This window comes from Diabrotica undecimpunctata, chromosome 4 (genome assembly GCF_040954645.1).
Source record: "Diabrotica undecimpunctata isolate CICGRU chromosome 4, icDiaUnde3, whole genome shotgun sequence".
NCBI lineage: Eukaryota > Metazoa > Arthropoda > Insecta > Coleoptera > Chrysomelidae > Diabrotica > Diabrotica undecimpunctata.
Genome location: NC_092806.1, coordinates 152972574 through 152988958, shown reverse-complemented (window position 1 = coordinate 152988958; position 16385 = coordinate 152972574). Strand labels below are relative to the sequence as shown.

At 34.2% G+C, this 16385-nt stretch overlaps 1 protein-coding gene across 12 annotated transcripts in view; it reads left to right on the top strand.

The window, feature by feature from the left end:
- Positions 1-16385, top strand: part of Arms (Ankyrin repeat-rich membrane spanning) — a 168671-nt gene that overhangs the window by 95948 nt on the left and 56338 nt on the right. For 7 of the 12 annotated variants that reach the window (XM_072530599.1, XM_072530603.1, XM_072530598.1 and 4 more), the window contains exons 2-5: positions 11132-11263; positions 11640-11837; positions 13042-13312; positions 14219-14436. In XM_072530599.1, the coding sequence (XP_072386700.1) occupies positions 11132-11263; positions 11640-11837; positions 13042-13312; positions 14219-14436 (819 nt within the window). Of the gene's footprint in view, positions 1-6756; positions 7013-11131; positions 11264-11639; positions 11838-13041; positions 13313-14218; positions 14437-16385 lie in introns of all 12 variants that reach the window. The other 5 variants (XM_072530600.1, XM_072530604.1, XM_072530596.1 and 2 more) reach the window with 1 other exon arrangement.

Below are 16385 nucleotides of genomic sequence, written 5' to 3'. Positions count from 1 at the left end.
AAAAGTTCTTCTTCTTTTATGTAGACATGACTCTGTCTGTTTTTCAATGTGCCTCCAGTAAGTTGTCGTTTCATCGTTGTTCCGTCGTTTGGAATGCCTGCGGCTCTGTTTGCTCTATTCACTTGATCTTCCACTTCAGTTTCGAGCTTTTCGTAGGTAGATAATATGATGCCTAGATATTATTTAAACTCCATCACTTGTTCTATTCGAAAAAAAGTTGAAAAAACTAAATAGGCAGATAGTGAGTGTTGGTGTTAAACGGGGAACGAGTTCATGTTCTTCAGGTAGCAGATTAACCAAATTGGTAATTTTAATCCTGGTCACTAGCTAATGCACGTCCATTTTATAGCTCGATTTTGAAGTTCATATTTCATTTTTCGATATCGCCGATTTGAAAAAGGGACTAATTCGTGCAGAATAATCGTAGGACAACTTTTTTTTTAAACTTGCCAGCTTTTCTAATATGAAAAATAATTTTTTCTTGGGGAATAGCAAAAAAGTTATTCAAATTGTTTACAAGCAATAAATTGCAATGTTATGCAATCAAGATTTCAAATGTTCGAAATGTTTTTTTCTAATGTTTTTTACATTCTTTTGATAGAATATTCTCTTGCCTATGCTATTCGTAGAATCATTGTAAGATAATTTTTTTTGACTTATGTTATTGCAAAAAAATTGTTTGGGAGAAACAAATTCAATAACGTTTAAAATAATTGATAAATCACTCTGAAATTTTAACGTTTTTAATATTAATTACAATTTAAATGGGAATAAGCCACAATTAAAAGTTAAAGTACATTTATTGACGTTTCAATTTCCACTTCGGAAATCGTTCTCAAAATACAAATATTGTTTGTATTGTATTCCCATTTAAATAGTAATTAATTTAAAATGCCACAAGAAAATAGCTTCAGAAAAACGTTTTTAATATTATAAATCCCACTTTCCACACAATTTAAAGGCTATGTGTTCCTTTTTACAATAGTTATTAACATTTATTGAAAATTAAGAATTTTTAGATTTTTTACAGTTTTCTAAGTAACAGATTAGTAAATGAACATTTAAAAATCGCCATTTTAAAGCTTTAAACGTGTTTTATGAAAGAATTACCTCTAAATCCATTTCAAACGCTTTACTTTTTACTGGAAGACGAAGTTCTTCACATTGTGCGTTTTTGCCTATTTTTAATAATTTCAAAAGTTAACCGAATCCTCTGCAGGAACCAGAGGTTTGGGTTATTGAGGTCTATAAAACCCTTTACCTTTTACAAGATTCTCATAGTCCATTGAAAAGTTACATTGAGAGTACAACATTATTTGTACCTAGCAAATTTTCTACTACTTTATATCCGTTAATTTTTATCATAAAATTGAAAATAAAAAAGTTATAAACAAAAATAACTAAAAACTTTTTAACAAATTTTCTTTTGGGACCTGTAACTTTTTTCTAGTTATTTACAGTAAAAAGACATCACAGCAATATTATAGAGGGTTTTCAACGAATAATTTCCACTACAAATGTGTTTAATTGCATTAATTTGTCTGGGTTTTACAGCACTCCGAAATTGACCGAGATAAAGACGAAGCATTAGGCTATAGTTTTTTATTATATACTTTTTTATTCATATAATTTCTTACTTTTTTAATATTCCTATGGTTTTATTAGTTTATTATCAACCTGTTTCCCCACCACCTATGAGGTAGAGTTAGAGTCTGGAAGCGCGTTTTTGTTAAGTGTTATCCCCATTAGGCGTAATTCACCGATAACCTCCAGGCGAGATAACATTGAGCATAATTATATATTTAAAAAGTTGTTTTTTAGCTATTGTTTTTTCATTTTCTTTGATGGTCCAGGCTGCGGTTCAGGATCTGATTCAGTATCGAAAATGAATATTTGCGAAAGAACGGAAGTTAGAATTGGCGTCATTGTGGGTAATTCATCCTCGAATTTTTCGATTAATTTTGAGATTTCCATGATGTTACGGCAGGTTTCACCAGAACAGTTAAGGCACACTGCAGAGTATTTGAGGCCTACTTGTCAATACTTTTCACAGTTTTCCCTTGCATTTGCAGCAAATTTATTTCAGAACTTCGAGGGTTGTTGGAGTTTTGAAAGTTTTTCCCTCTTTTTCCAAGATGGCGACCGAAGTACAAGGGTGGCGACTGCACAAACTTGAACTGAAGCTTATACTTACCATCCCAACACATAAAAAAAATAAAATTGCTCTAAGAAAACGCTAAGGCATAAAAATGGAACATGTCAGTGGACCTATCCAAGCCACCTACATAATTCCATCTTTCTCAAAAAAAGTTTTAAGCTCTTCAAATAGATGTTTCTCTAATTTTGAAAAGCATTGAATTTATTTATTAGCTTCATTAATTTAAAGGTCGGTACACATATACGAGCCAAACGGTATGCATACGGTATGCGAACGCTATATTCGTTAATGTGTACGGCAGAAAAAACCGCTTGCGTACTGTTTCATCGTGACTCGTCTCGAACCAAATTGTTGCGGTTTATTCCACGACTTCAAAGGAAGCTCGTCTTTCAGTTTGGACGGCGCTTACTAGACGCAGCGAACATTTTTATTGTCTCATCAAATCGACATTGTGTGAATGACGTGTTCCTTCCTAGAGAGACGTGAGAAAACAGTAAACTGATTATTGTCATGGACGTATAAATAAAGATAAAATCTTTATTTATACGTCGATTATTACTGTACATAATTTTATTTTTGTTAAACAAGCAAAAACAGGAACATAAATCAGTACCCAAATTATAAATAAAATGAATCATTTCGCACATGTGTGTTCGTTGTTGGTTTGTCGCTTTCCATGGATCGAGATAAGTATGCGATTAGTACGATGTAGAATATTTTTCAAGGATCTGTACGCGTACTGTACGTATACCGTTCGGCTCGCATATGTGTACCCACCTTTAAGAATACGTTTTAGTTTATCGCCTAAATTATGTCACTATCTGAATCAGAATGATTTCAACAATAGGTGATTATATACATGTTATCAACAATAATTATTATGAATTTGTTACTCGCTGAATCACAATATGGGAATGCAAATAAATAAACAAATAATATATGAAGTTAACCTTTATCATTCCTTACGCTGCTCACAAGAATTTTATCACAATTTTTATTTTTATTTGAATTCTTTTCCTCAGTGTAATAGGTTATAATATATAATAGTGGACTACTTTTTAAGCATTAATACACATAGTGCCATTTATTTTGATGAACGTCTGTGGTTTCATTCAAAGCCTTGCTTCACGCTACGCGCTCTCAAAATAGCCCTAGCATAAATGTAATTAAATTTAATTTAAGTAGGTCACATTTTTCTTAGTTGTGACTTGCCAATTGTAACCTTGACCACGCACAAATCGATTTTCGCGCCATAGATTCTTTTATTATTTTTATACTAGATTTCGTGAAAGTTGACGATGTTTGTAATGATTGCTGTTTAAAGAAATTAAAGAATTACGGTTGGAAGTTGTTTACTTACTTGAACCAGAACTTTTAGTATTATTTTTCTCATGAAACATTTCTTCCGTTTCCTCTGTTTATAATTCGATTCCTAAATAAAGAGCTTATTTCCAAAATAATACTAATAAATCCATGAAATGAAACCATGAGTTGAAACTCACAAATTACAGATTTTTATTTAAGAAAAAAAAGTAATTAAGATACAACTTTAGGAAGAGGTCTAGTGTCTTACAAATTATATTGTCAATCTTTATACAGACGTACAAAAATCTTAAGGCTTTGGAAATGCCAAAATTAAAATGATATGACCTGGATTTAAGATGCTTTGGGAATAACAAGGTATTTAATAGGATAATATCGGGTAAATTTTAATTAGTAAATTTAAATGTAGATCCAGCTACTCGGAAAGATCCGAGTAGCTGGACTTGCAACCCACTCTGCTAGCTGTTATCTCTATGGATTTCATTTCTGTTATATTGAAGTCCATTTTGGATTTTATGTGCCTCCTAACCGATATTTTCCAGTCATAAGTAAACCAGTCCTCGCCGAGAACAAACACATCTCCAAACTTTTCAAATAAAATGTGGTAATCAGTTGGTAACAAAGCCTCTTCAGTTTTCCGTAAAGTCTTTTCGACTTTTCCGAAAACACGATCTACTGGCAAATAACTGTGCCCTCGTATGGGAAAAGTAATATTAATTGTTATGTCATACATTTGAGCCACTTTACTGAGCATTGAGAGAATAATGTAGTTTTTGTTTTGAGCACTGCATCGATCACAAAATAGATTAATATTCTTTATGGCTGGATTCGAGGTACAAAAAGCAGTTAAGTGTTGATACAGAGCACTACAAAACTGTAAACTACCCTTCATACCATTATTTTCGCCCCATGTATAAAATAATACATCAGTTTTATCCTGTTTAGATTTTAAACAATAATGGCGTACAATACCCAGATAGTACTGCTACAGCTGACGGGAATAAAATGCTTCACATGAGGCAGTACGAGGCAAAGGTTGATTTTGCAACATATCAAATACAAAACACGCTGTATTATTAGATATAACAAGATCATTCAGTAATTCATAAAATATTTTTGCACGCCTTTTATGCACCAAAAGTTCAGCTAGAATCTCTCGTATCTCGTCATCCTTTTCATACTTGAGACGTTGATAACGTTCTTGACAATAGCTACATATATCTGTACGGGGTGTACCAAATCCAAGATTGAATTCAGTGGTAAATATTTTGTAGTAAAAGTCATATTTACAAGACTGGGCTTCTGCATTTTCTTTATTTACCTCCAGAAATAACTTTCACATTCCTCTTACAGAAAGTTGTGAAGGTAAATATTTCCAGTTAGGTGTCTAAAACAAAAAAACATAAACGTTAATCCCCGTAATATGCTTATGAAAAGACAAAAAAGTAATCAGTTACTATTTAACCTATATAGATGTATTAATTGGTTGGACTGCAAAATTTTTAATAATAATGACAGTAAAAACTTACTTTCTCTCGTCCATAATGTTTTGAACTACACTTGAAACTCAAGATATATTGACGAATTAAATCCTTTATGTTGTTAGTACGAATATTGGTGCGTGTGCCTCCTCTTCTTTCTTGTCTGGCAGAACCATTTCGGAAGTAATACGCAGCAAGGCGCTGAACACGTTTGGTCGATATTCTGAGAATGCTGCAGAAACTGGCAGAGCACACGTTTATATTTCTACCGACTTCTTTCTGAATAAAGTAGGATTCTGAAAATTTTCTGTTTCTTTCACTTAATGTTCCTCTAACATGTTTTTTTTTGTACTTGTATGACACTGGCAATAAATGAATCTTGTTCAACTTTACTTTCAGGACCGTAGAAGATTGTATGAAAACGCTTACAGTCTCTAGAAGTAATCAAATTAGCTTGGCAACGTCCACCATTATGTCTACAAGCTATCCGTGGCGGTGATTATTTACGTCTTTTATCCATATTTTTCGCCCACTGTGCAGGTGTCCGTGATCTTTTTCTCGCGGTACGACCCGTGTGAGACACTACCTCTTCTTCAAAACTAGAGATTATATCGTTATTCACACAAATAAACACAAAAAAACAATGCACGTTTGTAACACAGATGCTCGACTCTTACTGAACGCATCAACTAAACGCAAACGAGTAAACAGCCATGATGAGTCACGTGACTTATGCCATCATGGATTGGCCAGGCGGATTTAAGACGCTTTGAAAATAAAATCAGTATGGAAATGGAAATAAGTCGTTTTGGTACATAAAACCAAACCTTAGACCTCTAGTTATTCTAGACCTATAATGTTTTCAATAAAATAAAAACCTTACTAAATCGAAATTTTGTATTTAAGACACTTTGGAAATAAGCTCTTCAAATACGGGAAGCTATAATCACTAGAATGATTAATTCTTAACAGCGATAGATATTATGAAGGGGTGCGCAAACGTCCTGTACTGTCGTCAGATTACTAACTATCGCTGATGACTAGTGATCGAAAACTTTACTCTCAAACATAAAATTTCGTTTTTTTAATATCATTTCACTTAAGGAGTTGTATAGGTTTTTTATTTTTAAAAAATCGATGTATTTTTGTATTCCATATGAAAGTATAGTACTTCAAGAGTACTCACACCAAATTTGAAGTAAATTCGAGGAAGATTACCGGAGTTATAGATTTTTGAATACCGCGCGGTAGGTACGTGCACCCTCAGTTGTTTTTTCCTGCGGTAGGTACGATTTCTCGAGAACTAATCGATCGACTTTGCTGAAACTTTGTACAGTTCACCTTTATAGGATTGTTTCGTGATTAAATGGAGAAATTGAAAAAATTTTCAATTTTTGAAATAAGTTTGAATGAATTTCGTCTCATATTTTTTTAGCATTTTTCCGATTCTCGTCGTTTTTAAAACATTTTTTTCGTATAAAACAAGAACTAGTCGACGGATTGAAACTCCCTTCTTTCAATCAAGAAACAATAGTGTAAAGATGAACTGTACCAGTTTTCAGCAAAATCGGTCTATTCGTTCTCGAGAAATCGTGCCTACCGCATATTCAAATCTATATAACTCCGGCAATATTGCTCGAATTTACTTCAAATGTGATGTGAATACTCTTGATGTACTATACTTTCTTATGGAATAAGAAAAATCGATTTTAAAAATACAAGACCTATTAAGACCCTTTAATATATTTTTGTAATTCAATTTACACATACACATACAATGTTTTTGTAATGCAGAAAAGAGTAATGACAGAAAATGGAGTCTGGAAACTCGCCGCAGCGAATGTTACGCCACAGCATCGCCGTCACGCCAGAATCATCTCCTGGACGACGCAGAACGTCCTTTTTGAACCTCCACATGCCAGAGACGAATTGGCGAGGTTCCCTTTCGCATCTCCACTTACCCACGTTTACTCTGACCACTCCAGAGGGAGAACAGAGCCTTACCAGTAAATTTACCTTCGGTCTGGGTATCAGAAGGCATTCTCATAATGTTAGTGTGGTCGTGTGCGTTGAGTTCGAGTTTTCTATTTAAACTAATCAACTTAATCGATTTTTTGTTTTTACTTACTTGTACTACTAAAAAATATCTAGACCTTTGTACGTTTTATTGAAAGAAGGTTGCTAAAAATCAGTTTGGCATAAAAAATTTCGTTAAAATTTCTAACTACAGTATTCTCGGGATCGACAGCACGATTTTGAATTTTTGAGGTACTGCAAAAAGTCCGTTCAAGGTGACGTTTCTGTATAGCTTACTGAAAACGATCTGTCTATTAGAAACAAAGAAACATCGCTTGAGCATTAGTTAATGTAATTCTGATTTAAATTTAGGAATGGAATATGAAATGAATTAGTGAATGGAATATTTCCTCAACATTAAAAATCCTAAGATTTCCTACTTAATTCAAATTTTTACCACTGCGATTTCTACAAATTGCGTATTGCAATATATATTAAATAGTGAATTAGTTTCTAGTACTCGAAACTCGGTAACGAAATAAAACAGAAAGACGGTTTTACATCTAATTTCAATGCAGGGTATCTGTCATCAGCTGCCATCAGAGGCTCTCTCTGTCTGATGGTATCTAATAAGGTTGAAATACGTATAAAGGGATGGTAGATGCCCTGCATTGAAATTAAATCAAAAACCGTCTTTCTGGAATATTTCCCGTTCCATAAGATAATAAGACCAGACTTCGTATTAAAGTCAAATTTGTTCAACATATTCTGAATCTGTGATCTAAAATTATTAGCAATCTTTACTGGAATTAAACGTCTATCCGTTTTATCTTACGAAATCAGCAGCAGTGAAACCTACTGAGGAATATATTAAGAAGTGATCACTAAAGACTGTGAAATAGTGTTAATACTGATATTAACCGTTACCAAACAATAACTACGAATATAAAGCCCATCATTGTAAAGAAAACATTCAATATTTTAAATGCTAAACTGATATTTAACGAAACCGTTTTTTAATTTTCAATTATAAAACATTAAATGTATTTTAGAGTTTTGTGTTATACTAATGTTTACTAATGACAGATTTTTTAGCTTGAAAACTCGAATGAGCTTGAGTTTGCGGATCTGCATTTTTGCGAATAGTTTGTAGGCTCCTTACAGAGTTTTTGGTTTTCCTAATTTACCCCGTATATGCTATTAATTACCATCACTATACTGCTTTAGATACAATTATATTGAAGTCATACCTTGTTATAGAGAGTGGGTTTTATGTATGGAAGGCCTCAATTATCTCGGAAGCACGCTAAGTATGCTAAAGCCTTGATTTATAATAAATATTATGGCTATAAGCACACAAAACAAAAATCGAACAAAATCAAACTATAATATAGATACTAGAGACTAGGTAAAAATTCATAAGGAGGACTCAAATTAGTCTGGCCTAGCATGAGTTATTCTCAGTGGATTTTAGGAATATTAATGGGTATCATGCAAGATATGTGCAATTACAAATAATTCATACACTTAAAAACAAAACATGTTATATTATTAAACAAAATTATCAAACAAAATTTAATTCAAAAACATCACAAGACATCTTACACACCAAAATCTATACAAAAATCATGGAAGCCGTTTCCGAGATAATTGAGGTGTTCCATTCATACTTAAAACTCACTCTGTATAGTGTGGTGCAATTAAAAGGAATAAATTCATTACTTCGAAAAGAGGAGATTTGAGAGAAAAATTCAAAAATCTCAAAGCTCAAAGATAACCTTTAGATAAAATACAATGAGAAAGACAAACAGTAAACTCTTCTCGAATTATTCCTATAGTTTTTGGAATTATTTGTATCACCTCAATTTCTATCCAATTTTTTCTGAGTTTACTAATAGTTTTGCACCTACAGAAGGAGAATTGATTGGAAGAGGAGTGGTTTTGGACAAATTAGACAAAAAATAGAACCATCAGAAACTATCTCTCTCTACAATGGCACTACAGGACAAATCAAGTCTTAGTCTCCTTCAAACTATGCCTCCAGCCGTGCCAGTCCTGCGCCGCTCTTCTCCACGTTCTCACGTCCAACAAATTTTGCGACTCCGCTACCACTTCATCGTCTATACTTTTTCTGTGGCCTTTTTTTAATCGTTTCTTTACTTACTCGGTAAGGCGAAACTCGTGCGTCGTTCGCTCACGAGGCAGCGACTGTCACGGTATTCTTGAGCCAAGGGCACGGAGTGACGTTTCGTTGCGTTGTGCCGTTCGTCGTTTCGATAAGGCTTGCTTTTCAGATACCCGACTAGCGTTCGTGTGCTTCGTTTCGAGCGTCAACTTAACTCCAGCCTGATTCGATTCGAGTATACTGCCAGGCGGGGAGTTTGACTGGGGCGGTACATCTCTCAAAGAATAACGCAGGTGTCCTAAGGCCAGCTCAGTGAGAACAGAAACCTGGCGTAGAGCAAAAGGGTAAAAGCTGGCTTGATCCTGATGTTCAGTATGCATAGGGACTGCTAAAGCGCGGCCTATCGATCCTTTTGGCTTGAAGAGTTTTCAGCAAGAGGTGTCAGAAAAGTTACTACAGGGATAACTGTGGCGGCCAAGTGTTCATAGCTTTTCATCGCTTCGTTCATCGCTTTTTGATCCTTTGATGTCGGCTTATCCCATCATTGCGAAGCAGAATTTGCCAAGCGTTGAATTGTTCACTCTTAGACAGGGTCCGCGAGCTGGGATTAGACCGTCGTGAGACAAGTTAGTTTTACCCTACTGATGTCTCGTCCTCGTCGTTGCGATAATAATCCTGCTCAGTACGAGAGGAATCGCAGGGCAAAGGCTCAAAACAATGTGACTTTACTAGGCAATCGAAGTTCGCTACGATTGTCGCACGAGCCCTTATTTCCGTTGAAAGTATCGGTTTACGGTGGGATCGATCCTTGCCGGTAGACCAGATCTTTAGACGGACGAAGATGGGTATTCTAATCTTTTCGATGTTGGAGCTCGGAATTGTCTGTTTTGGGTTTGATTTGGTCCTTGCTCCCTGCATTTTACTATCTAGGGCTATTTTTGGCAATATTTCGGTCTCCATTCTCACTACATGACACTACAACTTTCTACAGTTTCAATATCGACCTCTAATTCAACTATGCGTCTGTTTCCCCTAGCTCTGGCCTGTGTTAGCTTCTTTGTCTTTTGAATATTTATTTCTAGTCCGGTCTTTTTTGTCTCTGCTAGTGCTAATGTCATCGGTATAGGCGGCAATCTGTATTGATTTATTTGTTAGTTTGTTAGGAGATTACCTCTTCCTGTAGAAGGAAGTCTTTCATCAGAAACTGTACTGGGTAATTATGACTATTAGGAAATAAGAAATAAACCCGACACAGCCAGATCACAAAGGCTGTTTGAAACTGCAGAGATGAGAGTACGCAGCAAATACTCTGAGAGACCGAAAGAGGACTGAAGACATTAGAAGAAAATGTAACCTATAGGGCATAAACTAGTCGACACTAAAAAGAAAAAAAGGATGGGACCACATAAGGATAGAACACGAGAGTGGTCAAAATAGCAAGATGTAGTGAAAACCATATCACCTTTAATAAAAGCTGCACCAGCTGTTTGTAAAAATATCTTAAAAAAAGTGGAATTCCTGCAAATGATCAGAATCAAATTATAGACAGTATTGTCTGTCAGACAAATAAATTATTTTAACAATATTTCGTTAAAATTCATTGCGTTTTACTGGCTGTTGAATTGTAATGTCACATCACCCTCTATCATGTGGGATAAATATTTGGAACTATTTAAATACTAATAAAGATCGGAAAACGTTCTTAAAAGACTCTCGATCATTTGTAATCTTATAATCGCTAGCTTAAATGTAAGTATAACAGCATTAAATCCTTGCGATCAACAAAAATCCTAGCTCTTACATCAAAAGTATAATGTCGCACTACCTAACGCCTTAGAACAGATAGATTTATTGTTTAATATTTAAACAGCATTCCCTTATCAGTTGCTTACTTATTGTTTAAAGTTGACATATTAACAATTGCTCGCCAGTCTGCGATAATGCTGCATCGAGTTGTTTTAACTAATAAGATTCCACAACTGTGAATAACCATTAAATATTTTAAAGTATTATTTTGTTTTTTCGTAGACGCTGCATCGTTCTGAGTCCATGGTATCGCTCTGCTTTCGATCCCTGACAGGTTTTATAAACGATGACAATTTACGGGGATTGCAGTCATTTCTGGAAAGCAGGCAGGCGCAGGTCGATGATAAAGATGAGGTAAGTTTGCAATATAGATAAATTATTATTAGTTTAATATATGTCTATACTTTACCGAATGACTATCCACGTTTTCTTGGACTTTCTGTTGGACTCTGTGGTTTAGGTTTTAATGAGTTTATAAGTAACATTTGACCACGTAAATTTTTTTTAATCATCTCATTTTGAAATAGAGTATTCAGTTTTTCTGTCTCATTCTTAATACGAAATCACATAACATTCATCTAAATTTAGAACAATTTTAAAACATTTTGAAGGAATAAGTAAGAGAGAAAGAAAGAGAGAGAGAGAGCAAAGTAAGAGAGAAGAGTTGGACAAATATCTAGCTTTCATTATAGGTTACAATTTTTTTTATTTTTATCGTTTTTCTTTTTAGAACGGAACCACAGCCCTCATGGTGGCTGCGGCCAAAGGCAAATCAACGATGGTTCGAGAATTGTTGACGCACGGAGCTGATACTAATCTAGAGGACAACGATTCCTGGACGGCACTGTTGTGTGCTGCCAAAGAAGGACACACAGACATCGTTCTTCAATTACTAGATCACAATGCAGCTATTGATCATAGAGATATTGTAAGTAATTTTTTTTTTCTGTATATTTAAATATAGATAAATAAATATAAGGACAAATTCGTTAAACTTCCCGTGCTTGGATCGGTATCAATAGAGTGTTATGACTTATCCCTGCTTCATCAGATACTATTGTGATACAAATTCATATTCGGAAAGTCTAACGATTGTCTCCTAAAACTCTACCACTGCAGTGGTTAGCGTACAGAGGTGCCACCTGCTTTGGTTGCCATGAACGAAAACGATTTAATAATATCGTTTTCTAGGCTATACGAAATGTGCAAAAGATTAAATCTTTTAGCAACAGCTGCTATCGCTTTATTGAATTGAATATCCAAATATATGGCCTTGGAGGACAAATTCGTTAAACTTCCCGTGCTCGAATCGGTATCAATAGAGTTTTATGACTTATTTCAGTATCCCTGCTTCATCAGACACACGGGCTGATACAAATTCAAACTCGGAAAGTCCAACGAATGTCTTCTTAAACTCTACCACTGCAGTGTATATATATATATATATATATATATATATATATATTTATATATATATATATATATATATATATATATATATATACATATATATATATACATATATATATATATATATATATATATATATATATATATATATATATATACATATATCTATATATGTATATATATTATATATGTAAGTATATACGATATTATAGGCGTTTTGACACAAGGGGTTGTTTTTAAGGGTGGAAAATATCAACCAATCCAAGAATTTATTTTTGAAAGAAAGGAATTTTTAACAAAGTCGACCGAAATAATATTTGGGAAATAATATATGACAACGGCTATTATCCACATCTTACAAAGGCAATAAACAATTATTACTCAAAATTAGTGTTGCAATAGGAATAGAGTGGCGAAGTGTAAGGAACAGCGACCTCTGTAAAGGGGAGCTGGGAGAGAAGAAGAAGGAAGAAGACAAAATTAGTGGTGAACAGGGAGTAAGACACATTTTCCTCACCTTTTTTACTAGATAAGTTGACGATGTCCTCAACGATACTCTACTATAGCGATATTTTGCTGATTTCCAGTTTAGGGGAAGAACTTTATTTTTTTTTTGTACAAAATATACCACAAAATATACAGTTAATATTAAAATACCATAAGAATTGTAGAACCAAGATTATTATCGTTTATTTAAAACGTTTGTATTTGTATATTTTTAGGGTGGTTGGTCAGCTCTCATGTGGGCGACATACAAAGGTCGCGTGGATACCGCCCTGATCCTAGTCGACCGAGGTGCAGACGTTAACGCCCATGGAAATTTCCACGTGTCTTCGTTGCTCTGGGCTTCCGGTAGAGGGTACACAGATATCGTAGAGTGTCTTTTGCAACGTAATGCTAAAGTAAACGTAGGAGACAAATATGGTACGACAGCGTTGGTTTGGGCTAGTCGTAAAGGATATACGGAAATCGTGGAACTGTTATTAAAAGCTGGTAAGTACGCATGATACATGTCTTTGTACCAATAACTAAGGAATCCTATCTTTCCACAATTGAATGCGAAAAGTCCTTATACACTTCTAACATTCGTTCATAAATTTCCTTTGCTTTTAAACATTCCGAAAATAAAAACTCAATCATTGCACAATACTTGATTTTTTCATTGCAAAAAATACTGACACGTCGATACTAAATAGTTTGTAAACAAAGAATGAATAGACTTAAAAATACAAAAAAATAGAGAATATAAACATGAAACTAGAAAACAAACTAAAATATGAAAACATAAATCAAGAGTGGGAAGGGTGTGGAAACATCATGAAAGAAGCAGCTGAAGAATTACTGGGCATGGAAGGTAAACAAAGAAGAACGAATAACTGTTTTGACGAAAAATATCAGCATATTTAATGATGCAACAGGTGTATAGAATCCGACAAACAGAGGAGTAATATAAATAACTACGCAAGGAAGGAAAGAAAATCCATCACAGAAAGAAGAGAGAAACTATGAACAAAGAACTTCAAGAACTACAAGAACTAAGTCAGCCAATAGAGACGAGAAAATTTTAGCAGAAACTAAACCAAAGCAAACAAAGATAAGGAGGGTAATATATTGACAGAACTGCAAGAAAAACTAAGAAGATGACATTCCTGAATTAGACAGAAAATGTTTTAGATTATATTGATATATCAAATGTTCGTTTGTAACACTCCTTTTAACATTTTTTTAGAAAAATATTACTTTTAATTATATGTTCTTAATATGCCATACGGTAAATAAAAAATAAATTCTTCGCTACAGATACGCTTCTTGGTAAAACTCATAAAGACAACTAAATTATACGATAACTTACGATATCACGCGTATGACTCATTTCATTATTTCTTTGCTGGAATATAGGTGCTAACGTGGATACAGCTGGTATGTACTCGTGGACAGCGCTACTCGTAGCTACATATGGAAACCACGTCGACGTGGTAAATCTACTTCTCGAACACAAGCCGAATGTTAACGCCCTAGACAAGGACGGATGTAGTCCGTTAACTATTGCATGCAAAGAAGGATTTTATGAGATAGCCACGGCGTTGATGGCAGCTGGTGCTTATATCAATATTCAAGTAAGTTGTTTGCTTGTTTTTGTACATTTAACTTAATTTTTTTTTGTTTTGTAACGTTATAAATGTCACATGTTTGTCATTTTTCTTTAAATAATTATTTTATTTAAATTCTTTCGATTTTATTCATGTATTAATTTTATCTTTTATTTTACTAGTTTTATTCAAACATAGTTGGCGCTTAACCATGTATCTACTAAATAGTCTAAATTCTAATATTACTTCCACTTATTTTGATTCTATACTCTATTCCATTCTACGCCATAGACATATATAAAATGTCTATGATCTCTAGTCGTTACAAACTTTATTTGCTGGTTGGCAACGCCTGACTTCTGTATCCTGAATTCATTTATATTATTTAAAATTTTTCTCTGGGGTGAGTACGTATATATAGGGTGAGTTAAGTAGAAATAAGTATTGAGTATTGAGTGATAGTATAACAATGTTATTTTTATTCAATAAGTAACTAACAAAAAATATAAACCATAATAATATGTAATGAATGTAACAATTAATGTGATATTAAGGAAATAAGTCTTAAGTAAATGTCCAGTGTCCAAGTAAAAATCGGTCCTTTGCACTTGCTGCTGACAGCATTGACAAAAAGCTCCCTACGCCATCTCCATCTCCTACGTGCAATCATCACTGCTATTCTAACTTTTGACACTACAGCCCGAAAGAGTTCAGTGAGCTGCATCCGAACCATTCTTTTTCTACCTATGCTGCGCTTTACTTGAATCTTTCTCTGCATTATTAGGTTTAGGAATTCATATCTTTCACAACGTGTTATATGACCCAGATATTGTAGTTTTCTTATTTTGATGGAATCCAGTATCTCCCTGCTGTTCTCTATTTTTCTTAGTACTTCTTCATTGGTTATTCTGTCTGTCCAGGAGATTCTCAGCATTCTTCGATGTGTCAACATTTCAAGTGCTTCCAATTTATTGAGACATTGTTTATTTAAAGTCCATGACTCCACACCATACAAAGGGACAGAAAATACATAACACTTTATTACTCGTTTTCTAAGAGTTAGGCTGAGGTCTCTACAACATAATATTTGTTTCATATTATTGAATGCACTTCTAGTCTTTTCTATTCTAACTCTAATTTCTTTGGTATAATCGTTTGTTTCATTAATGTTAGCCCCTAAATAGTTATAATTCTGAACTCGTTCTATCGTCTTATTACTTACGTGTAGATTGATGTATCTAATATTTTTCTTTGATATAACCATGAATTTTGTTTTTTTTTCATGTTTAGTGACAGACCAAATTCTTCACTCGCTGCAACAACTTAATGGTGGGTACACATATGCGAGCCGAACTGTTTGCGAACTGCTCGTGAGCTGTTCGCGAAGAGTTCGTCGAAAATATGTTTATGTTCAGGCTATCCAATACCCTAACTATCTAATAACAAACCAAGAATTAATTTACTTCGTTATTCTAAACATTTCGGTATTTTGTTTACATTATCTGTTATTAATTTCTCTCGCTACTTAGATAAGCCGCGCTCGTTCAGCAATTTTGTTTAACAGAACGATATCATCGCACACTTGGCAGAAACAATTTATAGACACAATTTATAGTTCTGCGAACATTCTTTGTGTTCGTCCCAAAAACCGACATGCTGTGGTTCCTGACGAGCAACGAACGAACAGCTCGCTAGCGGTTCGTCCCGTCGTACAAATTAACGAATATAGCGTTCACAAACGGTTCGCGAACAGTTCTGCTCGCATATGTGTACCCGCCTTTATGTAAAATTCTTTATAGATCTGTAATGTTTTCTGCTATTACTATTGTATCATCAGCATATCTAATTTCACGTATGGGTAGGCCATTTATTTTTATGCCTGCTACTTTATCTTCTAATGCTTCTTTGAATATTTCCTCTGGGTATGCATTAAACAGTGATGGCGACAAGACACAGCCCTGTCTAACACCTCTTTT